Source organism: Geotrypetes seraphini, chromosome 16, assembly GCF_902459505.1.
Source record: "Geotrypetes seraphini chromosome 16, aGeoSer1.1, whole genome shotgun sequence".
Taxonomy (NCBI): Eukaryota; Metazoa; Chordata; class Amphibia; order Gymnophiona; family Dermophiidae; genus Geotrypetes; species Geotrypetes seraphini.
In genome coordinates, this window is record NC_047099.1 from 26,954,906 (window position 1) to 26,979,198 (window position 24,293).

The window sequence follows — 24,293 nt, forward strand, 5'->3', positions numbered from 1 at the left end:
TACAGTCGGGAGTGGTACCAAAGCACTAGAGAAGGGCGGATGTGGTCCCGCTACACAAAAATGGAAGTGGGGAAGAAGTGGGAAATTACAGGCCGGTAAGTTTGACTTCTGTGGCAAGGAAATTAATGGTAACACTTTTAAAACAGAGAATGGTGAAGTTTCTGGAATCCGGTGGATTACAGGACCAGAGGAAACATGGATCCATTTCTTTGACTGGGTGACCAGAGAATTGGATAGAGGGAGTGCACTAGATGTGGTGTACTTAGATTTTAGCAAGGTCTTTGACAAGTGTTCCACACAGACATCTAATAAATAAACTGAGTACCCTTGGGATGGGCTCCAAAGTGACAGGCTGGGTCAAGAACTAGTTGAGTGGAAGATGACAGAGGTTAGTAGTTAATGGAGATCACTCTGAGGAAAGGGATGTTACTAGTGGTATGCCTTAAGGTTCTGTTCTTTTTAATATTTTTATAAGTGACATTGCTGTAGAGCTTTCAGGTAAGATTTGCCTCTTTACAGATGATACCAAAATGTGCAATAGAGTAGACACCCTGGATGGTGTAAAAAAACATGAAGAAAGACCTAGCAAAGCTTGAAGAATGTCTTGAAATTTGGCAGCTAAAATTTAATGCTAAGAAATGCAAGGTCCTGCATTTGGGCTGCAGAAAACCAAAGGAACGGTACAGTTTAGGGAGTGAAGAACTTATGTGCATGATAGAAGAGAGGGACTTGGATGTGATTGTATGTGATGATCTTAAGGTGGCCAAACAGATTGAAAAGTTAATGGTGAAAGCTTGAAGGATACTAGGGTGCATAGAAAGAGGTATGGCCAGTAGGAAAAAAAAGAGGTATTGATGCCCCTGTATAAGACTCTGGTGAGACCTCAAAAAGATATTAAAAGGATGGAGTTAGTCCAGAGGAAGGCTACTAAGATGGCGCGTGGTCTTCGTCTTAAGGCATATGGGGACAGACTTAAAGATTTAAATACCTACATGGCATAAATGCACATGAGTTGAGTCTCTGTCATTTGAAAGGAAGCTCTGGAATGATAAGTTAAGAGGTGATAGGTTCAGGAGTAATCTAAGGAAAATCTTTTTTTACAGAAAGGGTGGTAGATGTGTGGAACAGTCTCCCAGAGGAAGTGGTGGAGATAGAGGCTGTGTCTGAATTCAAGAAGGCTTGGGATAGGCACGTGGGATCTCTTAGAGAGAGGAAGAGATAATTGTTACTGTAGATGGGCAGACTAGATGGGTCATTTGGCCTTTATCTGCCATCATGTTTCTAACAATAGTTTTGAACAACCCACATAAGCTGTTCAGTTTATGATTGCTTACCCATGATTCAATCAAATTAAATCAATCATGCATTCCTCTCACACTTCTAGAGCAACACAGCGCCTTAAACTGGCATTCTCTATTCAAGTTTTCCTTCGCATATCAAGGACCCAAAGTCTGGAATAGCCTGCCCCTGGATCTATGATAACTCCCCCACCTACTACAGTTGCAGGAAAATGCTAAAGACACCTCTCTCTGAAAACTTTGCTATAATGTCAACCATATGTCTTGTAACTAAATTGTAAACAGCAATGATACCTAGCAGAAAACTGCGGGATTTAAGAAACTGTATTGTATGATATTGGTGCTTTTTCAATGAGTGGCGGTGGTGACCAAAAAAACAAATAGGATGCTAGGAATTATTAGGAAAGGGATGGAAAATAAGACCAAGAATGTTATAATGCCTCTATATCGGTCCATGGTGCAACCTCATCTGGAGTACTGTGTTCAGTTCTGGTCACTGTATTTCAAAAAAGATATAGCAGAATTAGAAAAAGCTAAAAGAAGAGCAACCAAGATGATAAAGGAGATGGAACTCCTCTCGTATGAGGAAAGACTGATAAGGTTAGGGTTCTTTAGCTTGGAAAAGAGATGGCTAAGGGGAGATATGATTCAGGTCTATAAAATCCTGAGTGGTATAGAATAGGTACAAGTGGATAGATTTTTTACTCTGTCGAGAAGTACAAAAACTAGGGGACACTCATTGACGTTACATGGAAATTCCTTTAAAACAAATAAGAGGAAATATTTTTTTCACTCAATGAATAGTTAAGCTCTGTACTCATTGCCAGAGGATGTGGTAACTGGTTAGAGTAGCTGGGTTGTTTTAAAAAAAGTTGGTTCGCTATATTGAAGAAAATTTTATTAAATTTTGTATATGTATTATGATCTACCATGTGATTGGTAATGGCAGATATCTTAAATTCACACAAACATCACTTTACCAGCTTAAGCCTTCTCCTCATATCATAAGAACATAAGAATAGCCTTACTGGGTCAGACCAATGGTCCATCAAGCCCAGTAGCCCATCCTCACGATGGCCAATCCAGGTCACTAGTACCTGGCCAAATCCCAAAGAGTAAGCAACATTTCATGCTATCGATCCAGGGCAAGTAGTGGCTTCTCCCATGTCTTTCTCAATAACTGACTATGGACTTTTCCTCCAAGAAATTGTCCAAACCTTTCTTAAGACATAAGAACATAAGAATTGCCGCTGCTGAGTCAGACCAGTGGTCCATCGTGCCCAGCAGCCCACTCACGCGGCGACCCCCAGGTCAAAGACCAGTGCTCAGAATGAGTCCAGACTCACCTGTGTACGTTCCAGTTTAGCAGAAACTTGTCCAACTTTGTCTTGAATCCCTGGAGGGTGTTTTCCCCTATAACAGACTCCGGAAGAGCGTTCCAGTTTTCTGCCACTCTCTGGGTGAAGAACTTCCTTACGTCCAGCAATGTCAGAAATGTTCCATTTCTTACCCAGTATGTTATATAGTGCTCAGTGTTCTTCAATAAATTAAACCAACGTATTCAAAAAGGTGTTTTGTAAAAAAAATGTATTTGATGCAAGAAAAAGCCCTTTAAACTCAATCCAATCCAATATTATAAATCAATTGTCCATGTCTTCCATTTGCAATTCATGTGCTCAACACGATCTCATGTTTCACTCAATGCTTCATCAGGAGGAAGATTTACAAGCGTACAAACTCATTTTGAGCTTCATTCTGAACAGCGTGAACCCACAGCTTCATATTCTCAGTTGAGAGAAACAAAATCATGTTGAGGAAGTGAGCTGTGTGTTAGGGGGTTTGGTTTGCAGAGTTTGAGTGACCTTGATACTATGTCTGTCTGTGTTTCAGGCTTTGAATGACTGTGAAGAATCAGATGACCTTCTTAAGGTTATGATTAACCCAAATGCTGTGTATAGCTCTCGAATCGCAGTTGCATCTCCCGAGAGCGACAGTGGGATTTCTGAGGATCCTCGGTCCGAGAGTCCCCAGCAAACCGATGCCAGCCAGGCACAGCACACACCACCAGCTCTCTACGAGGTCATTTATGACATTGGAGACTTGGGTGGGCCGAAGAATGAGGTGACTGAAAGCAATTTCGTCTCCATACAGCTAGGTAAGAGCCAGAACATAAGAACATAAGAAGTTGCCTCCGCTGAGGCAGACCAGAGGTCCATCTCGCCCAGCGGTCCGCTCCTGCGGCGGCCCATCAGGCCCATTGCCTGAGCATTGGTTCCAGACTATCCCTATAACCTACCTCTACTCCTATCTGTACCCCTCAATTCCTTTATCCTCTAGGAACCTATCCAAACCTTCTTTGAAGCCTTGTAACGTGCTCCGGCCTATCACAGCCTCCGGAAGCGCGTTCCATGTATCCACCACCCTCTGGGTGAAAAAGAACTTCCTGGCGTTTGTTCTAAACCTGTCCCCTTTTAATTTCTCCTAGTGCCCCCTTGTACTTATGGTTCCCCATAATCTGAAAAATCTGTCCCTGTCTACCTTTTCTATACCCTTCAGGATCTTGAAGGTTTCTATCATGTCTCCTCTAAGTCTCCGCTTTTCCAGGGAGCCACATACAGACATGTGAGGATTAACTCTGTCAGAGACTCTGTGTCACCTTGAGAAAAACTGTATTCAAGGAGTTAACTAAGATTGGGAGGGATATTCAGAAGATTTGTTGGGTTGGTCAGGAGTTACCAGACAAGTGTTAAGTTATATAAACCTCCCATCTGCTATTGTAGGGGAAGTGCAAATAAATGTAGGGGCCCTTTGACTAAACTTGAATTGGGCACCAATGTGCACAGGACACAGCTTTAAATGGCGTACTGTGGGACACGCTTAGTGTCTGCCAAAAATGCGCATGCGAAGGCAGGAAGCCAGGGGGCAGAGTGCACCTATTTCTGGGCATAAAATGTTGCTTTACACCCCAATATGATGTATAAAAAACGGTGTCAGGTCAAAAGCGCGCCGGGACAAAGGTGCGCCCAGACAATTGAGCGCAGCGCGGAGGTGCGCGCTGCTCAAAATTACTGTTTTTAGGGCTCCGACGGGGGTGTGTGTGGGGGGGAACCCCCCCACTTTACTTAATAGACATCGCGCCGCGTTGTGGGGGATTTGGGGGGTTGTAACCCCCCACATTTTAATGAAAACTTCACTTTTTCCCTGTTTTTAGGGAAAAAGTGAAGTTTACAGTAAAATGTGGAGGGTTACAACCCCCCAAACCCCCCATAACGCCGACGCGATGTCTATTAAGTAAAGTGGGGGGCTCCCCAACAAAAACCCCCGTCGGAGCCCCTAAAAACTGTAATTTTCTTCGGCGTGCGCCTCCGTCTTGCGCTCAGTTGTCGGCGCACGCCTTTGTCTTTCGCGCCGTTGTCTATGAACCATAAAAAACACACACACTCTTCAGTGTATGTTACCCTTTTACGGGACCTGCTGCTGCTCTCCCCTTCACTTCTCTCTGTTTTGCCCTCTAGAGGACTGGAATTCCTCTCTGCTGATTCCTGAGGCTTGCATTGTGAATGGACTGCCATCCCTCCCAGTGTCTGCTCCGCTGAAATCCAGCTCAGAGGACATGGTGGCAGCAGCAGCTGCTGCTGCAGAGCTGAAGGCCGTGGCAGCTCTGGTAGGGTCTCCAGGCTGCCCCTTCCCCTGTCGCAAAGTCTTCCTACACTGTCTCTCACATCTCCACACTCTGGAAACTTCTTCCTAGAGCTTTTTTTTTCTCAACACATTTCCTTTCTTTGCTTTTCATTCCTCCAATTCATACCCCATCCTTCAGCTCTTTCCCTCCTGGCTGGGCCACTTAGAACTGGTTTTCTCATCACTTTTCTCATTCCACAGTACCCAGAATTACTACTGACAGAGGAAGAGAAACGGCTCTTATGCCAGGAGGGCGTGTCATTACCCAGTAATCTGCCTCTAACCAAGGTAGGTACATGAAGTGAGGAAATGGAGCGCCTTCTTTACTGGTAGCTCCAGGTAGAGAATGACATGGGGACAACTTTTTCCCCGTCCCCGCGGGAACTAATTTTCCCGTACCAGCACTTGTCTGGTATTTTCCTGTCCCTGCCCCATTCCTGCAAGCTCCGTCCTCACCTGCACAAGCCTCAAACACTTTAAAATCATAAGTAGCCACATTTTAGAGCTCAGATTGTGATGTCATAATGCCTCATTCCACCAATGCCTAAGCTCCATCCTCATTTGCACAAGCCTCAAACATTTAAAATCATAAGTAGCAACATTCTAGAGCTCAGATTGTGATGTCATAATGCCTCATTCCACCAATGCCTAAGCTCCATCCTCATTTGCACAAGCCTCAAACATTTAAAATCATAAGTAGCAACATTCTAGAGCTCAGATTGTGATGTCATAATGCCTCATTCCACCAATGCCTAAGCTCCATCCTCATTTGCACAAGCCTCAAACATTTAAAATCATAAGTAGCAACATTCTAGAGCTCAGATTGTGATGTCATAATGCCTCATTCCACCAATGCCTAAGCTCCGTCCTCATCTGCGCAAGCCTCAAACACTTTAAAATCATAAGTGTCTGAGGCTTGTGCAGTTAAGGCAGAGCTTACAGGAATGGAACAGGGAAAGGAACGGCAACAAAACCTGCAAGTATGGGACAGGGAAATTGAGTTCCTGCGGAGATAATAATAATAATTATTATTATTAATAATTTATTTTTATATACTGCTGTACCAAAAAGGTTCAAAGCGGTTCACAACATGGTAAAATACATACAGTCAAAATAGAGAACATAAAATAATCAGTTAAAATTGGAACACATCAATTAAAAAAACAGTAAAATTGAAGTACATCAGTTAAGGAATAAAATGAGTTAAAAAGTTGTAGTTCTAGGATGTAGACATGTTGAACAGATGGGTCTTTAAAGTTTTCCTAAAATCAAAATAGGAAGTTGCCTCTAATATAAGCTTTCCCAGCCACATATTCAGTTTAGCAGCCTGGAAGGAAAAAATTCTATCAAAAAACTTCCTCTTTGGCAGGATTTTAAAGGGGGATAGTTGAATAGATTTATTCTATGTGTACTCTTGTTAAGATAATTCAAAAAGAAGTGGGAAGCAAGATAGTCTGGTAACATCCCAAAAACTGCTTTGTAACAAATACAGGAAAACTTAAACAGAACTCTGGACTCTACTGGCAACCGGTGAAGTTTTTCATAGAAGGGGGTACTAGGCTCCCATTATTATTATTTTTTTTTTGTTAACACCCAAAAATAAGCCAAACAGCAGTGTTCTGGATCAGTCTAAGTTTTTTGAGTGTTTTTTTGTAAGCACCCAGGTAAACAACATTACAATAATCTAAAATACTCAAAATAGATGACTGCACCAGTAAACGGAAAGAAGCTTCATCAATGAACTTCTTAATGGTGCGGAGCTTCCGGAGAAGTGAAATACATTTCTTAAACAATAGATCTGTATGTTTTTCCAAAGTCAGATGTTTATCCAGGGTTACCCCCAGTATCTTTATGGATTGTTCAATATTATATTCCAGCCCGCTCACTTGGATTGCAGTTTCTTTTATCTTTTCGTTGGGCGTTGCCAAAAAGAATTTTGTTTTTTCAGTATTTAATTTTAATTTAAACGCAGACATCCAAAACTCGATTTGATTTAAAATATTAGCCAAAGAGTTAGTAAAATCAGACGACAGAGAGATTAGCAGAATGACAATAGTGATGTCATCTGCATAAATATAAAAGTTAAGCTTTAAACTTTGTAACAAATTGCCCAACGAAATAAGATAAATATTAAACAGAGTTGGGGACAAAGGGGAGCCCTGTGGCACCCCGCAAGAGTTATCCCAGCTATAGGATAGATTGTCATCCTTAAATACCCGATAGTATCTTTTGCCTAGAAACCCCTGAAACCAGTTTAAAACTTTACCCGCAATGCCAATAGATTCCAAACAATTCAATAAAATAGTATGATCCACCAAATCAAAGGCACAGCTCAAGTCTAACTGCAGAATCATAGCACTTGTGCCTTGACTGGAAAGGGAGTATAAATAGTTTAGCAAAAAAGCCATGACTGTTTCAGTACTAAACCCAGACCTGAAACCTGATTGGTTATTATGTAGGATACTAAACTTGTCTAGATAGGTAGTCAACTCTGCATTAACCCTCCCCTCCAATAGTTTAGTGACCAATGGAATGTTAGCAATAGGTCTAAAATTTGCTATATTATTTGACGATTCTTTAATATTTTTTTTAATCGGTGTTATCACAATTTGGCCCTGTTCCTCTGTGAACTTCCCTATGGATAGTTGAAGATTGATCCAGACTAAGAGTTTAGTCTTAAAATTAATTGGAGCCGCTTTCATAACAATTGGAGGGGAAAAATTTGTCTCCGTGTCATTTTGTAGCTCCAGGCAAGTATGACACAGCAAATCAGAGGAGGCAGATGTTATTTTGCCACTCTTGCTTAATGTGTGAAGATGCATCGATATACCCGCTTTGCAGTGCACACGGTGGGGGGTTGAGAGATATGGTTGTGCGTGCCGAGTGTTTGAGAATGCACATACAAGCCTCTGCATTCAGCCAGCTAGGATACAGCATGAAGATACAGTGGTACCTCGGTTTACGAGTGCACTGGTTTGCGAGTGTTTTGCAAGACGAGCAAAACATTCGCAAAATCGGTGCCTCGGTTTGCCTCGATTTGCAAGAACCCCCCCCCCCCGCACACTGGCACCCTCCCCCCGCGATCCAGCACCCCCCACCGCAACCTGAAGTCCCCCAGAGTCCTCTTCTTACTTTAATGTAGCACCAGCATGTCGGCCTCCTCTTCTGTGTTGGCCTTGAGCATGCGCACATGCTCAAGGCCAGCACAGAAAAGGAGGCCGACATGCCAGTGCTACATTAAAGTAAGAACAGGGCTCTGGGGGACTTCAGGTTGCGGCCGGGGGGGGGGTAACCGATCACGACGGGGGGGGTGCCCGATGGCGGCGGGGGATGGTTCCGGAATGCGGGGGGGGGGGGTGGCAGATCGTTGGGCCTTTGGGGGGAGCAGCGCTGCTGGCCTCGTTGGGGGGGGGGTGGGTGGGAACGTATCAAAGCGAGCTTCCATTATTTCCTATGGGGAAACTCGCTTTGATAAACGAGAATTTTGGATTACGAGCATGCTCCTGGAACGGATTATGCTCGTAATCCAAGGTACCACTGTACTGCTCTGCGCTTACAAGACGGTTCTCGCACCTGAAGATTTTGGCAATCTACAGTGAGCTATTTATCAAAGCTCACAAGACTCTTCTCAAGCAAAGGGATAATGAGCAAAGGCTACAGACTTACAGTTCGTCAAACAGCCAACTAGTACTGACACAAACTCAAACGCAGGGAGGGGAGCTGGTACTTGAGGGTATTGCTATCTTTTAACTGGATGGCACTGAAAACCAGTGCTATCTGGTTAAAAGATACTAACTGCACTTCAATTTTCCCCCCAAAAAGTGTTTGGCACTCAAGTTGATTGACGGGAGAGCTTAGTCTGATTTGAAAATGTTTGGGTAGTGGTTCGTCGTGAGTAACAGGCTCTGTGTTTTGGGAGCGGGAGGGGGGCTATGGGCGATGAATATTGTGTAATAATTGAATTGTATGAATTTTAATGTAATTTTTAAAATCACAAATCTGGTTTAATACGAATTCTTCACAAAATTAAGTTGAAAAAAAGACAATTAATGCAGTTAACTCCTCAAACAATTATAGACAGTACATCGGGCAGGAAGGCACTGGCGCATGCGCGGTGCGGGCATCTCGAAACTTCTGAGTTTCTTCATGCAAGACATGCTTGCAAGATGTCCGTATCGGGGCTCTGTCGGATGACATCACCCACTAGTGAGAATACCTGCCTGCTTGTCCTGGGATAATCATTTTTTCAGTGAATTAGCTTCTTAGAAGATGTTGATAATTCACTGAAAAAAAAAGACAAATCTAACGAACTCCCCAAGCTCTATAGATGACTCATTGAAATAGGGTCTTCTACTAGACAGTCTTCAGTGATGAGTTGCCAGCGGACGGGCAGAAGTGCTGAGACTCTAATCTTGTCAGTCGCTTAGATTGTGTGTCATCTCTTTTAAAGACAGAAGAGCGGATTCTGAAGAAAGTTCGTAGAAAAATAAGAAACAAACGTTCTGCTCAAGACAGTCGCCGCAGAAAGAAAGAATATATTGATGGTCTGGAAAGCAGGTGAGTTCAGGGAGAGAGATGTGCAGAGTAACGTATGAAATTACGGCACATAAAGACCCAAACCGTCCATTCACTCTGCCCAATAGTCACATGCATTATCAGTTAATTTTTTTAGGACGTAGACTGTAGAAGTCTGCCCAGCACCATCCTTAGGTTCCAGCTACTGGAGTTGCTGTCAAAACCCACCTTATTTGTGGGACAGAGACTATAAAAGTCTGTCTGGCACTGTCCTCACACTCCAAATTACTGGAATTTCCATCAAAGCTCTCTCCAGTCCATCCTAAACCAAATTGCCAAATATGGATCACAAAGGGCTGGATTCTAATAAAGCATCCTGACTGTGGCGGCGGTAGACATCCTAATATTAACCAGCCAATCGGGATGCATGTTTTCTAAAAAAAAAAAAAACAACAAAAACAAACCACCAAACTTAGAGCCAGACCTTTGTCACTGTTGAAGGAGACGTGTCAGGACACTTAAGCTCACCCAAAGCTTGGCTTGGTTTCACCCGAAAGTGGCTTTGGGCAAGCTTAGGCAGGCCCTAGGTGTCTCTCTAGGGCCACGACAGATGCCTGAAATGTTGTCCAGCAAAATGCTGGCCTACATTTCAAATAGACACAGCAACTGAGTTGATCGCGGCAAAGGAATCCCCTTGCTGTGATCAGCTGAGTGGCTGTGACAGGGACCCCCGCCACCCCATCCCCAGAATAATGTCAGTCAGCAGGAGGGATGCCCACTCCCTCCCGCTGGACCCCCCCCTGCAAATTCCCCTGGCAGGAGGGATGCCCACTCCTTCCTGCCAGAACCCCCCCAGAACTGAACCCCCCTCAACCAGTGACACCTCCCCTTCCAGACCCCCCTACACTCCCCCTAAGTTTCTAACCCCCCCACCCTGTACTCCAAACCCCCCCCCCACCATACCTTTTTGTAGAAAGTCCAGCTGGAGGGATGCTTATACCCTCCAACTGGCAGGCCCGCCACACCAAAATGCTTCTCACTGCATTCTGGGATGCAGTGGGGCAAGACCTAAGGCTCTGATAAGCCCTTAGGCATCTGAGCCTATCAAGAGTCTTAGGCCCCTCCCCGGTGCATCCTAGAATGCACAGGAAAGGAGAAGACCTGCCATTTTGGTGTGGTGGGCCTGAAAGCCAAAGGGTGTAAGCATCCCTCCAGGCGGACTTCCTACAAAGAGGTATGGGGTACAGTAGGTGGGGGTCTAGAACAGTGGTTCCCAACCCTGTCCTGGAGGACCACCAGCCAGTCAGATTTTCAGGACAGCCCTAATGAATATGCATGGAGCAGATTTGCATGCCTGTAACCTCCATTATATGCAAATCTCTCTCATGCATATTCATTAGAGTTATCTCAAAAACCCGACTGGCTAGTGGTCCTCCAGGACAGGGTTAGGAACCACTGGGAAGCTTGGGGAAGAGTCTGGAGGGGGATGTCTAGAGGAGAGAGTGTCACCAGTTGGGGGGTTCAGAAGTTCCAGGGGAGAGGCTCCAGCAGGAGGGAGTGGGTATCCTTCCTGCTAGGGAAATTCATAGGTGGGTTCGGGGGTTCTATCGGGAGGGAGTGGGCATCCCTCCTGCTGGACAACTTCATAGGGGGGGGGGGTTCCCTGCCACAGCCGCTCAGCTGATTGCGGCAGGGGCTTCCCTTGCCGTAATCAGCTGATAGCAACATGATTCTAACCGGGCCGGCACCTGTGACACGGGCGTCGGTTTTGAAAATCGGGGCTGTTATGCGGGGGTTAGGCTCCTGTCCATTAGGGCAGAGCGATTCTGTATGGGATGCCAGTCGGCATTATGACATCACAATAAGAGCTCTGGAATGTTGCTAACTCTATGGGTTTCTGGCTGGTAGCTGGGACCTGGGTTGGCTACTGTTGGAAACAGGATATTGGGCTAGATCAGGGGTGTCCAATGTCGGTCCTCGAGGGCCGCAATCCAGTCGGATTTTCAGGATTTCCCCAATGAATATGCATGAGATCTATTAGCATACAATGAAAGCAGTGCATGCAAATAGACCTCATGTATATTCATTGGGGAAATCCTGAAAATTCGACTGGACTGCGGCCCTCGAGGACCGACATTGGACACCCCTGGGCTAGATGGACCTTTGGTCTGTCCCAGCATGGCAACTCTTATATTCTTAGAGAAGACAATGGACATTTTGGAGTCCCTGCCTTCTATGTACTCTGTGCAGCCACACTGCCTGCACATAGCTTGCTATGGCCCTGGCGGTTGCTATAAACCACTATGCTTTGCATGTGAATGAATAGTAATGCATGAAATAAAATTAACCTAGCCTACACACATTGTGGATAGATGGATGTGTATAAATACATTTATGTAAATGCAAGTCTCCCTTTGTGTACACATCTATACATGGTATAATATGCCTATATGTAGATATATACCCATATCTATCTATCTATATCAAGTGTAAAGGAATAATGTTTATACCCACGTACCGATGCAGACATGAACATTTGACTGCGTAGCAGAGGAAGACACGTAGTATCACGCTTTCAGCCTGTGTGTCTCTGCTTGCTAACAGGATGGTCGCCTGCTCTGTACAGAATCAGGAGTTGCAGAAGAAGGTCCTGGAGCTGGAGAAGCACAACGTGTGAGGGTCTAATTACATTGATTAGTGACAGCCGAGCTGGCACTGAGAGGAGATGGCTGGGTGTGTGGCTGAGAGATGCTGAAGTTCAGGTATTTAATGATGGTTTATTCCTGTTCCTTTTGTCAACAGGTCCTTGATAACTCAGCTCCACCGACTGCAAACACTCATCAAACAGACATCAACCAAAGCAGCTCAGACCAGCACCTGCATCCTGGTAAGTGCCTGCACTACCCACTGTATATGTGCTCCCAGCATGCAGCTGTAGAACCCCCCCCCCCCATGTCAACGCTCCTAGGTCCCGCACCCTAGCAGTAACATTGCAACTTGTATGGCTTGACCTATGGGTCCTCTTGCCACGTATCTGTGATGCTCCCAAATGCCCTTCCTGCCCCCAAACTGTGCTGGGATCAGTAGCAAAGTGAGGGCGAGAGGCGTGTGCCCCCCCCCTTCCTCCATACTCTCCTTTCCTACCCCCTCCCGCCATTCATGCACAACTTCTCTTCCCCTGTACCTCTGTAACATTCCAGGCATGAGCAACAACCCCCAGGCTGCTGTCGCACCAGCATTTCCACCAATGTCACTTCCTAGGCGCGGGTTCAGGAAGTGATGTCAGAGGAAGAGCCGATGCTAGCGCAACAGCAGGAATGTTACAGACGTACAGGGGAAGGGAAGTGGCACGCTTGCGCAGTAGCGGGGGGGGGGGGGGCGGAGAGGAGGACTGGTGCCTGATCCTCACCAAGACGGCGCTCTGGGGTGGACCGCCTGCCCCCCCCTTACTAGGCCACTGGCTGGTATCGAGGTGGGTTTAATTGATTCCACTAGGCTGAGAGTCTCTTTGCTGTGACTTCCACAGAGGTAAGTTTTTCTAATAAACAAAGTCAAAAAAAGGGAAGAAAAGAAAACCCAACTAAGAATAGTATCTACTGGGCAAACGTTATTGTTGAAAAAATATATATGTATATTGTTCAACCCGAACTGGTCTGTGTTTTGGCTCAATGAGCCTACTTCAGTGGTCAATAAGCCAATGTTCACAAAAAGACTTATACTTAATTAAAACAGATAAAAGTAAAGGAAAAACCATTTAAAAATTACATAAATCTCAAAAGACATGTGTATTTGAAAATCAATAAATTATCAAAATCAAAAGGATGATTTTTTTTATTCACAAAATCTAAAGGATAATTTATTTAAAAAACAGATGTGAGAGAGGAAACTTAAGATGGCGACCTAGGCAGACACGCAGTTCAGAGCTCCGGAGAAAAAAAGTTTTGGCTTAATTGTAAGATGGGGAACAGAAAGGGGAAGTGTCCTCCATCTATAAATCCGTCGTTCGCTCTGCGTGACCCTCCAGTACCGGCGCTAGCAGTGAGGCGGCTTTGCTGGGGCTGAATACAACTCTCCGCCTGGAGAAAAAGCTTCCGCCCATACATCCAGGCGTGGAGAGGCACACAGAGTCATCGATGGAGCAGGTCAGCAGTGAGGCTGACGAGGCATCGAATGGAGGGGATGACTGGGGCCAAGAAAGAGGAGCTGAAGGTGGAGCAACCGTGGCAGGAAGTTACCCAGAGTCTGGCTGCAGAGATTTTGCTATTTCTGGAGTAAAAGGAGGGCAAGGACCTGCGGATTCTTCTGAGGAAGAACGATGGAAACAGCAGGGCAACAGTGAGCTCACCTTCTCTCCCATGATAAGACCTGCCCATGTAACTCTGGATTCCACCTGGGATGCAGTTGCCCGATTGGAGAAACTGTTTCTTGGAAATAAACCAGTGGTGGATGTTTCCCTACAAGAATGTAAGTCACACCTAGTAATTCAGGAGGCAAAGAATTTGGGAGAGGTACAACAAGATCTAAAAGTTTTGAAAACCAATTCCTTAGTGTCTGGAAGGGGATATGAGGGGCTAAAGAACAAAGTAGAGAAGTTAGAAAATCATGCTCAGAGGTTAAACCTCCATTTTGTTCATTTTCCACAGTCTAAGAGGATTGCCCCTATTGAGGTACTCAGAACATACCTGTTGGAAACTCTAGGGGTTCCTAAGGAAGCCTTCCCACCCCTTTCCAGAGCATATTTCTTGCCAATGAAGAAGCAACAACCTTCGAGACAAGAGGAACTACCTAAGGATAGTTTGAATTTGACATAATTCCTGGAAACATCAATGGAAGAAGAGTGTGAAAGATCTACCCTCCTTGTGTCCTTTGTCTTTGAGTCTGATAAGGACTGGGTGTTACGACAATATTTTAGAAACCAGAATAAGCTGTTTATGGGAGAGAAGGTTATGGGTCTTTCCTGATGTGTGCGTTGGCACACAAGAAAAAAGAAAACAGTTTTTGCTACTTCGCCCCCAGGTGTTATCTATAGGGGCGTCTTTTCATTTGCGTTTGCCATGTATTTTTTGGAAATGAATAGATACCTTTTCTATGACCTGAAACAGCTAAAAGCTTTTTTGGAAACAAACGTGTGGTAACGGTTCCAAAGGAGGATGTGAGGGAGCTGGACGTAGACACATAGGTGTTGGGGGAAAAAGGGAAGTTATAATTGATATTCTGTCCAGGTCTCCTGATTTAATTTGTAATTGATTTATGCTTTATTGATGCCTCTTTTCCTAAATTTCCTCTCATTATATTGTGGGCTTATAGAGAATTCTATTGTTTAAATTTAGGTCAGAATTTTTTTTTCTTTTTTGTTAGATTATGGTTGCAATTGAATTCTATTTCCAGATGCATGTAAGTGCTGTTTATTTTGAAAAAATGATAAATAAAATTTAAAAAAAACCCCAGAAGATGTATCTTTAAATCACATGTGTCAAACACAAGGCCCGTGGGCTGAATCTGGCCCCCATGGTTTAGGGCCGGCATTAGGGGGGAGTAAACAGGGCTTCAAGATATCGCCTTGCTTTCTGTTTTGGGCCCTCACCTGACGTCAACAATAGCACTCGTGGGCTGCAGTGATCATCAGCTTGTGCGCGTCAGCAACACAACAAAAACAAATTTGACTGTGCCGCACCCCATTGCTGGCCGGTAATTTACATCGCTGATTTGATTGTTAACTTGCGCGTGCCGGCAGCGCACCAGACATGAATTTCAAGTTTCAAGTTTAATAAAAAATTTGATTAATCGCTTTATCTGAATTCAAAGCGATGTACATTTTGATAAAATTACATTGTTAAAATTATTACTACAGTAAATAAAACAAACTTAACTTAAGACAAATGCAACAAAATTGGAGACAAGGAATTGGGGGGAGAATTTACATTGTATTAAAAGTCTGGAGAGACATATAGGGAAAGTACATAAGGGAGGGTAGGGTGATGGAAAAAAGAGAGAAAAAAATGAGTTCTGATTTTTTGAAGATCAAGTTATAATTAATTTATAAATGCATCATTGAAGAGAAAAGTTTTTAATTTACTTTTGAATTTTTCCATGTTAGTTTCTTCTCTTAAGTGACTAGGGAAAGAATTCCAGGTTTGGGGAGCAATAACAGAGAACATAAACTGACGGCGCGTATTTATTATTTTTAAAGATGGGATAGATAATAAATGTTGTTCTGCAGATCTTAATGTTCTGTTGGTAGTGTAAGGTATTAATAATTTGTGAATAAAAGCTGGAGTTTTAAAAAAAAGAGATTTGAAAGTAAGCAGACCAAGTTTGTATAATATTCTATGGGCAACTGGTAGCCAATGAGCTTCTTTAAGAAGGGGTGTTACATGGTCGAATTTTTTAGCTTTACAAATAAGTTTAATAGATGTGTTTTGTATCATTTGTAATCGTTTAATTTCTTTATGTGCTGTTCCTATAAGCAAAGCATTACAATAGTCAATTTTTGAGATGACAAGGGAATGAATAAGAGTGTTAAGGGATTTAATATTGAGAAATTGTGACACAGAGCGGATTTGACGGAGCCTAAAAAATGAAGACTTGATAACACTACTTATATGTTCGTGAAAAGTAAGTTTTTGATCAAATATAACACCTAGTATTTTTATGTTGTATACCTCTTGTAATTTAACTTTGCCGGCTCCAGCGACGCACCCCAGTGCCGGCCCAGCTGTAGTTTAACAGTGCCGGCCAGTAATTTACACCGCCGGTGTGGTTATCAACTTGCGCGTGCCAGCAGCGCACTAGAAATGAATTTAACTGTGCCGGCCCCAGCTGGGATGCATCGCTGGGGCCCGCACAGTTAAATTCATTTCTGGTGTGCTACCGGCACACGCAAGTTGACAACTACACCGGTGGTGTAAATTACTGGCTGGCACTGATAAATTACTACTGAAGAGAGAAGAAGATAATAAAAAAGAAAAATTAACCACAAGTATACAGATCCACAAAAAGTTAATCACAAAGTAGAGAGAAAAAAAACCCATATAAATAAATGATTTAATTGCTTCCAAAATGAAGGAAAGAATCTCAGAATTGCCACTCCAAGGATCATAATACTATCATCCATATACGGAATTGTGGCTAGGGTTTCTTTCATAGATCCAAAACCCTCATATATTAACTTGACTTAGTCCGTCATTCATTTATAAATACAGTGGTGCCTCGCATAACGGACGCCTCGCACAGCGAACGCTGCGCACAACGAACTTTATGTCTTGATCCGTACAACGAACTTCGTTTCACACAACGAAGTCGCCCAAGCTGCATCCATGGACTAAAGTCAGCGGGCCGTTGCTTCGACTAATCAAGGCCCAAAGACAACGCACATTTGCTACATGAACAGAAATTGGCGTACCTATTTGTACAATAAGTTTTTGATAGAACATTGATATATCCATCCGTCTACTTCTCAGACTCTGCCCAGAAATAACAATCTACCCAGAAGTACCTTGCATAGGTCTTGCCTCTGCCTCGTCATTCTCTTGCCGCCGCCAGAGGAACCCGAGCGCTTTAGAAAATAGAACGAGCATGGTTGCTTTACAGCCGGCAGAAAAATCGACTCTAAGAGCACGCGCCAGCAACACACTCCGCACTACCAACTGCGCGCCGAGCAACAGAAACGTCAGGAGAAACTCCACCCACTCTGCGTGACCACGTATGACTCAAGACCCTCCCCCCCACCTTATCTTGGAAAATATCTCTCAACTCTTAGCGACGTTTCCTTTGAGCTGCGCACCATTTTTGAAGCTTTCCCATATCTTCACCTCCCACTGCCAGCCAAGACCTTATAGGTACGTGGGGGGGGGGGGGGGTCAGCAGGGAGTCACAGGTCGGCGGGCGGGTGGGATCCCTCCTGCCTGTATCATAGTCAGCGGGGGGGGGGGGCTTTGGCAGAGGTGGGAGAAAGCAGTAAATGAGTGGAAGTTGGCAGGCCTGGGGATGGAAGGGCAGTCGAAATACGGTATGTTGGAGCAGGGGATGAGAGGGAGGGAGAGAAGGGGAAATATTGGACAAGGGCAGAAGGGATGCTAAATCATAGGGTGACAGGCAGAGAGAACAACAGGAAAAAGAGTGGAAGCAATCTTGAACCCTGAGGGTGAGGGAAGAGAGAGGTGGTGAGATGATTGATCATGGGGAGAGGGACAAAAGGGAATAGAGATGGGATAGGAAGATAGTGGAAGTAAAAGGACAGGGAGATGTATGTTTTTAGATGTATCTAAATAAAAATAATAACAAAAAATTTATCTTTTTTTATGTCATCTTAGCATATTTTATGCTACAGAACGAATTATTTTTTTTAACATGTATTGTTATGGGAAAACGCGTTTCACATAACGAACTTTTCGCATAACAAACTTGCTCCTGGAACCAATTAAGTTCGTTGTGTGAGGCACCACTGTATATAACTTCACTACTCAATAATATAAATTTTGATTTTTAACTTTATAGCTTTTTTTAGCTTTCTTTTAACTTTTTAAATTCAAAACTGTGCAAATAGCATTAACATTAGTGCAAAAATGCAAAATTGTACAAAATAGCTGTGCAAAAAGCAAAATAACATGTAAAAAACTTTACAGCCTTAGCAGAGCACTTATCTTTCAGCTTGACATTAGCAATAAAGCAGCATAGAAGTACCGCCGCTTTGAGCCCCGTGTATCACATCCAACGGGAACCCGTTTTGCCGCTTAGCCAGCGGCTTCCTCAGGGTTTATGAGAGATACGGGTTTAAACGTTACCAATCGGTTTGTTATAGCACCAAACAAACTGATTGATAACGTTTAAACCTGTATCTCTCATAAACTCTGAGGAACGGGTTCCCGTTGGATGTGATACACAGGGCTCAAAGCAGCGGTACTTCTATGCTGCTTTATTGCTAATGTCAAGCTGAAAGATAAGTGCTCTGCTAAGGCTGTAAAGTTTTTTACATAAGTTATTTTGCCTTTTGCACAGCTATTTTGCACAATTTTGCATTTTTGCACTAATGTTAATGCTATTGCACAGTTTTGAATTTAAAAAGTTTAAAAAAAGCTAAAAAAAAAAGCTATAAAGTTAAAAATCAAAATTTATATTATTGAGTAGTGAAGTTATATATTTATAAATGAATGATTGAATAAGTCAAGTTAATATATGAAGGTTTTGGATCTATGAAAGAAACCCTAGCCAAAATTCCTTATATGGAAGAGAGAAGAAGCCAGACCACAACAGAAAATTGAGGAAGTGGGGAGGGGGGGGGGGGGCGCTGATTATAACCGTAAGCTTGCCCTCTTGATTTTCACCTCCAGCTCCACCTCCCTACTGGTCTGGCCCAGCGATACAATGTATGCAGGGGACCAGACAGGAAGTGCAAAGGTCGCGCTCCTGCATTGTACACCGCTCTGCAAGGGGAAAGGCAGCCATCCAGCAGGAGACTGCGCTGGACCTCCGCCACTTAAAAAAGGTACCGGGGGGAGGTGTATTTGGTCCATAAGATGCACCCACTTTTCCACCCCCTTTTTGTGGGTGGAAAAAGTGCATCTTATGAACTGAAAAATACAGTAATTTTGAATACTATAGTTTGTCCTTGGTTGGTTTTTCCTTTCTTCCACTTTTTGGACTTTGTTGCTTTACTATTGTGGAAGTTTTGTTCTTCTTTTTTTTTTTTTTTTTTGTTACGGTTCTTGAGCATTTCCTTCACATATCTCTGCTATCTCACTGCATTATTTTACTTCTTAATAAATTTACAGTCAATGTTTTGGGATTTTTTTTCTTGGCAGATTTTTGTTTTCTCTCTGGCCCTTCTCATCTTCCCAAGCTACAGCCCCTTCCGATGGCAATCTTCAGTTAATGAGGATGGATACAAACCCATCCGAGGTAATGGAATCCGAAAACTTAGCATCTGTTGGAGAGAGGACATTGTGGAATGAAGTGAGCAGAGACCAAAGAATGAAAGGACAGCAGAGAGAGAGAGCAAAAGAGAAACTGCATCTCTGAGAATTCAGTCTTCAAATTGTCTTGAGTTGTTATCCTATAGGTGCCGCTCTTCCTCCTCCCTGTTTCTTATCCCTTAGAGCCCTCCTGTCTCCTCACTAAACTATTTTCTTTCTCTCCCTTCCTCAGCAATCTCCAGACATATCCTGCATGAAGGGGACCTCTCAGATATGGGAGATACTGTTCCCCTGGAGAGTTCTTCTCCTCAGCAGGATCCAAAACAGAGCTGGCAAGCTCCCAAAGCTTTCAGGCCTGCAGCCTCTAAGGAGAGAGCCCATAGTCATGCTAGATTCCTTCTGGCATCTTTATTGGGAGAGAAAAGCCATAATGGATCTTTTACTAACCCCTCAGGACCAAAGAACCAGACAAGAGAGATTCATGTGGATCCCCAAGCCATAAAAAAACAGACGCCAATGGAATTAGTAAAGCTCATAAGACATAATCTGAGCTCCGATTCTGGAAAACCTGTACATGCTGATGAGATGTGATAGCCAGTGACTCTGCCCAGCATTCACTTATGTTAGACTCTGAGATCACCTTATGGACTGACATAAGCTCCTTCCTCCTCAGTCACTGGTACATCTACTGAACTCTACAGCTGAGAGTGACTTATCAGCTGATCTCAAGCCAAAATCACGGAAGATGAGGGAGCTGAACTCTCCCTGCTCTGAGCCAAGAATCTGATGCAACAGTCTCCCTCCCTTTGTGCTCGTCAACTTTTTCATATTCTTCAGACACTGGTCGCTGGTGGCAAATTTTACAGCTTAAATTTAAATAATTCCTGATAGTTTAGAATGCGAATAGTAGGGGAAGGCTGAATGTGGTATAGACTACCCATCACAGTACCACTCCCAGTACATGCACATATACACACTCATTATCATATGGACTTCCTACCACTCACACACACATTCATAGAGTACCCATCACATGCATACAGACTCACACCATAGATACTGCCCAGTGGCGTAGTAAGAGGGGGGAGGGACGGACCTCCCCAGGTGCCTTTCCACTCCCCCATGCCATGCTCACACTCTCCTTTTCCCACCCTTGTATCTCTAAGATATTTGCCAGTGCGAGCAACTACTCTAGCCTAATGCTTGCGCTGGCTTGGTTCCTTCTGAAATCACTTCCGGGTCGCGGGGCCAGGAAGTGACATCAGTATAAGGGTGGGTAGGGAGAGCGCGGGTGTGGAGAGAGGAGGGCAAGGGGAGGTGCCACTGCCCCAGGTGACGTCTACCCTTGCTGTGCCACTGATACCGCCTATCATATTACCATTCCCAGTACACATATGGAGTTCCCATCACAGTACCATTCCTCGTACTAGCAAACACACAGACACGTCATGTAGAGTATCCAGCACATGTATACTGTAGCGCCTCAGTGGGCTGGAGCTCCCAGAACAAAAAAAAGCAAGTCACTGTATCAGCAACGAAAGTAGAAGGGATAACGCTCATTTCTCTTGGACAGGGACTGGGTAAAGTGTGGACCTCATGGATGTCCTTATAAAAATCTGCTCCCTTCAGGGATGAGTGGGATCCGTGAGGTCCCTGGGAATTAAAACAAGAATCTCTGCGTACCTCACGTCACAGCCACTGTCTTTTCAATGCTGTGTGCTTGAGCTCTGGGGTGCAGAAAAGCTGGGCACGACAAAAGGGAGAACTAGGGTAAAACTCCAGCAATCCTAATCAGCATCAGAAAAGAAACCAGCAAAGAGGATCTCGCAGACCCCACAGAACTAAAAGCTCATGGCCCTAAAAAGAAAGCGGCTTTGGTGTGGGGTCCTCAGAGGTTCTTTTTAACTCCTGCAGATCTCACGGATCTTGCTCACTGCACGGATCTTCGTATTAACTCCTGCGAACCTTACGGATCCCGCTGGAGGGGGTAAGATGAAGATACATGGGGTGAGCGGGATCTGTGAGGTCCACAAGACTTAAAACAAGGATTCCTGCAGACCCCCATGCCATGGCCACTTTCTTTTTAAGGTTGTGCAGTAGAGATCCCTCTTAGACACAGTCAGATGAGTCTGGTTTCCCTTGCAAGTTACTGCATCTAGACTCAGTTTTTCTCTCTCTCATTTCTGAAGTCTACCTGGCCCATGGCCATACTTCAGATTAGACCTTGAGGTCTGTCCTAAAAAAAAAAAAAAAAAAAAAAAAGAGACAGGCTTGCACATTGCCCTTAGTCTCAAAACAAACATTTTAGTTTAGCATAAACAAACAAAAATATATATATATCTTCAGGGTAATCTTTCACTGACCCATAAATCCCCTGGGAAACTAACAATTCTGTTCCTTCAAGATAGCCCCTAACTTCCCCTAATCCACAAGCTTCTTGTGAATGAAACAAACAGGTTTGCCTGTGGCTCTCTGGTTTTCCCTTCAAGCAGAGATCTTTCAGTCTCAGGCATTCCTTTGTTGCAGTCACAAAGCCGTCTGTTTCACTAAAGCACTGGGTTCAGAACATCCAAACTCTTCTTTTAACTTTGGCTCTTATCTTCCCAGGCAGAGCAAATAAACTGGTTAGTCTCTCGCTTGCCTTACATGCAAGGTTATAACTGTGCAGCTGAGAAAGTCCCTAGGTCCCCGTTCACCCTTCAGGAATTCTGTAATAAAAGCTTATAATTTTGTTAGTCATGTATGTTTCCCCTAACTTTGTAATTTTTAGCTGTACATCGCTTAGAATTTGGAATAGGCGATTAATCAAATCTTATAATATGGAAACTTATAGCACTACTACAGGGTTCTTCTCCTCCAACCTACTCTAGGTTCCAGATAAGGCTATAACACCAGGCTCTTAACTTTCAACAATGCTTACTAATCACTTCCGTTCTCAGTTTATTTCAATACTGTCATGGGTAGACTGACAAATCTTCCCTTAGTTCTTTCTTTAACAGCTCTGTTTCTCCTGAGGATGAAGCCATTCCATCTCCGTTTTTCCTCGCAAGCATCAACTCATAAGAACATAAGAAGTTGCCCCCGCTGAGTCAGACCAGAGGTCCATCTTGCTCAGCGGTCCGCTCCCGCGGCGGCCCATCAGGCCTAGTGCCTGAACAGTGGTCCCTGATTAATTTTGTAACTTACCTCTAATCCCATCCCTATAATCTACCTCTACTCTTATCTGTACCCCTCAATCCCTTTGTCTCCCAGGTACCTATCCAAAGCTTCTTTGAACCCCTGTAGCGTGCTCCTGTTTATCACATCCTCTGGTAGCGTGTTCCATGTATCCACCACCTCTCTTAGGCTCTCAGATGTTTCCAGTTCTATGTAAAACCTGCGAGTTTGTGTGTGCAAAGTGGTAGAGAAACTGCAAGCTCTACTCCCCATTAGTTCTACATGTCTTGACCCATCAATACCCTGAATAGTCAAGCAGTTTAACTCTTTGGGCTTGTAACCTAAATATTACCAAGCCTGGACTCTTGTGTTCCTTAAACAGGTCTTTTTTTAAAATATCAATTTAGAACAAGCATGAACACTTACAGCTTGTAGATCTTACAGCTGTGCTTCTTCACAAAGTCCATACACTCCATTGGCACATCCTTTGCTTAGGGGAAGCCAGGAATGTTTTCCTTAGTACCTATGCAGAGGTAACATGCACTTAAGCTTCTCTCACAAGTTGAATTCCTACTAACAGACTCGAGTTAGGAAGCCAGCAAACCCAAAGTGTAAAAAACAGATCGGGGAAACAAACTCTCTCTACATGTGGTGTGGTTAAGATGGACTTAGCTTTCTTCCAGAGCTGAAGAAGAAGGTGGGCTCCAGCAAACTGCAGCCAATACTTCTGGGAGATGCTAAGCACTCTGGGAATTTGAGTCCACAGAACACACACAGTTTACACATCTTAGAACAGACAATCTATATACTTGCTTTATACAAGAAACTGAGAAACTGAACACTATCCATCCTAGATTCCTGAGCTGCCCGAGACTGCAAGCTTAGTGTAGACTAATTGCTATAATTAGGAAATGGGTCCAAACTACAGAAAGAGCTATCAGGGGCAGATCTCCTTTTATCAAACCCAGCTGACCTCTTTCCCCTTTCCTTATCACAACACACACACTTCAAATACTACTACTACTACTTATGTAGTGCTGCTAGATGTACACAGCGCTGTACATTATGGTCAAATATATTTTATTGAGCAAGCAAAAACACAACATAGTAACACAAAGTACAGAAACAGCTCAAAATTTTTGTGTTGTAAAACAGTCCCCAAAAGAACCACCCCCCCCAAACCCCCCTCCCCACCATACCCACCCCTGGGTCCTCCCTCGAACACAAATTAACAAAGAATGGAATAACAAACTATACAAAAAAGGCATAAAAGGGAAGTACAGACAAAGCATCAATTAAGTATCCGGCTACGAGCCAGAGGGGTCAAAGTATTCCAGAAAGGTTCCCAAGTGGTCTGGAAAAGACGACCATGTCGAGAAGCCAAGTCAGACACATCTCGTCGCTCCCACATCAAAAGAGCGATCATGCGGCTCCTCCAAAGGGAATAGTCCGGTGCCTCAGCTTCAAGCCATTTCAGCAGGATGCATTTCAAGGCAATCAGGATAGACCACTTGAGGAAAGCGGCAACTCCCTTGAAACGTGGAAAGTAGTGAGGAACAGTCCCAAATAAAAGCAAAGGAGAACTGCGAACAGTAACATGCCAAATAGACTCCACAAAAGCAAATACAGCAGTCCAAAACAGTTGTATCTGAGGGCAAGACCAGAACATGTGGCCTAAGCTGGCTTCCGGAGCCTGACATCGAAGACAGGCTGCATGGGGACGGAAGTGAGC

The 24,293-nt window shown here is 44.0% G+C and overlaps 1 protein-coding gene across 4 annotated transcripts in view; it reads left to right on the forward strand.

Moving 5' to 3' along the window:
* CREB3L4 (cAMP responsive element binding protein 3 like 4) overlaps positions 1-21,667 on the forward strand; it is a 31,160-nt gene extending 9,493 nt beyond the window's left edge. For 2 of the 4 annotated variants that reach the window (XM_033925532.1, XM_033925534.1), the window contains 8 exons: positions 3,189-3,453; positions 4,814-4,962; positions 5,181-5,267; positions 9,430-9,536; positions 12,099-12,167; positions 12,297-12,381; positions 19,295-19,391; positions 19,638-21,667. In XM_033925532.1, coding sequence (XP_033781423.1) covers positions 3,189-3,453; positions 4,814-4,962; positions 5,181-5,267; positions 9,430-9,536; positions 12,099-12,167; positions 12,297-12,381; positions 19,295-19,391; positions 19,638-19,996 — 1,218 coding nt within the window. In that variant the 3' untranslated portion in view covers positions 19,997-21,667. Of the gene's footprint in view, positions 1-3,188; positions 3,454-4,813; positions 4,963-5,180; positions 5,268-9,429; positions 9,537-12,098; positions 12,168-12,296; positions 12,382-14,137; positions 14,676-18,823; positions 18,979-19,294; positions 19,434-19,637 lie in introns of those variants that run through there. The other 2 variants (XM_033925536.1, XM_033925535.1) reach the window with 2 other exon arrangements.
* The last annotated feature ends 2,626 nt before the right edge of the window (positions 21,668-24,293 follow it).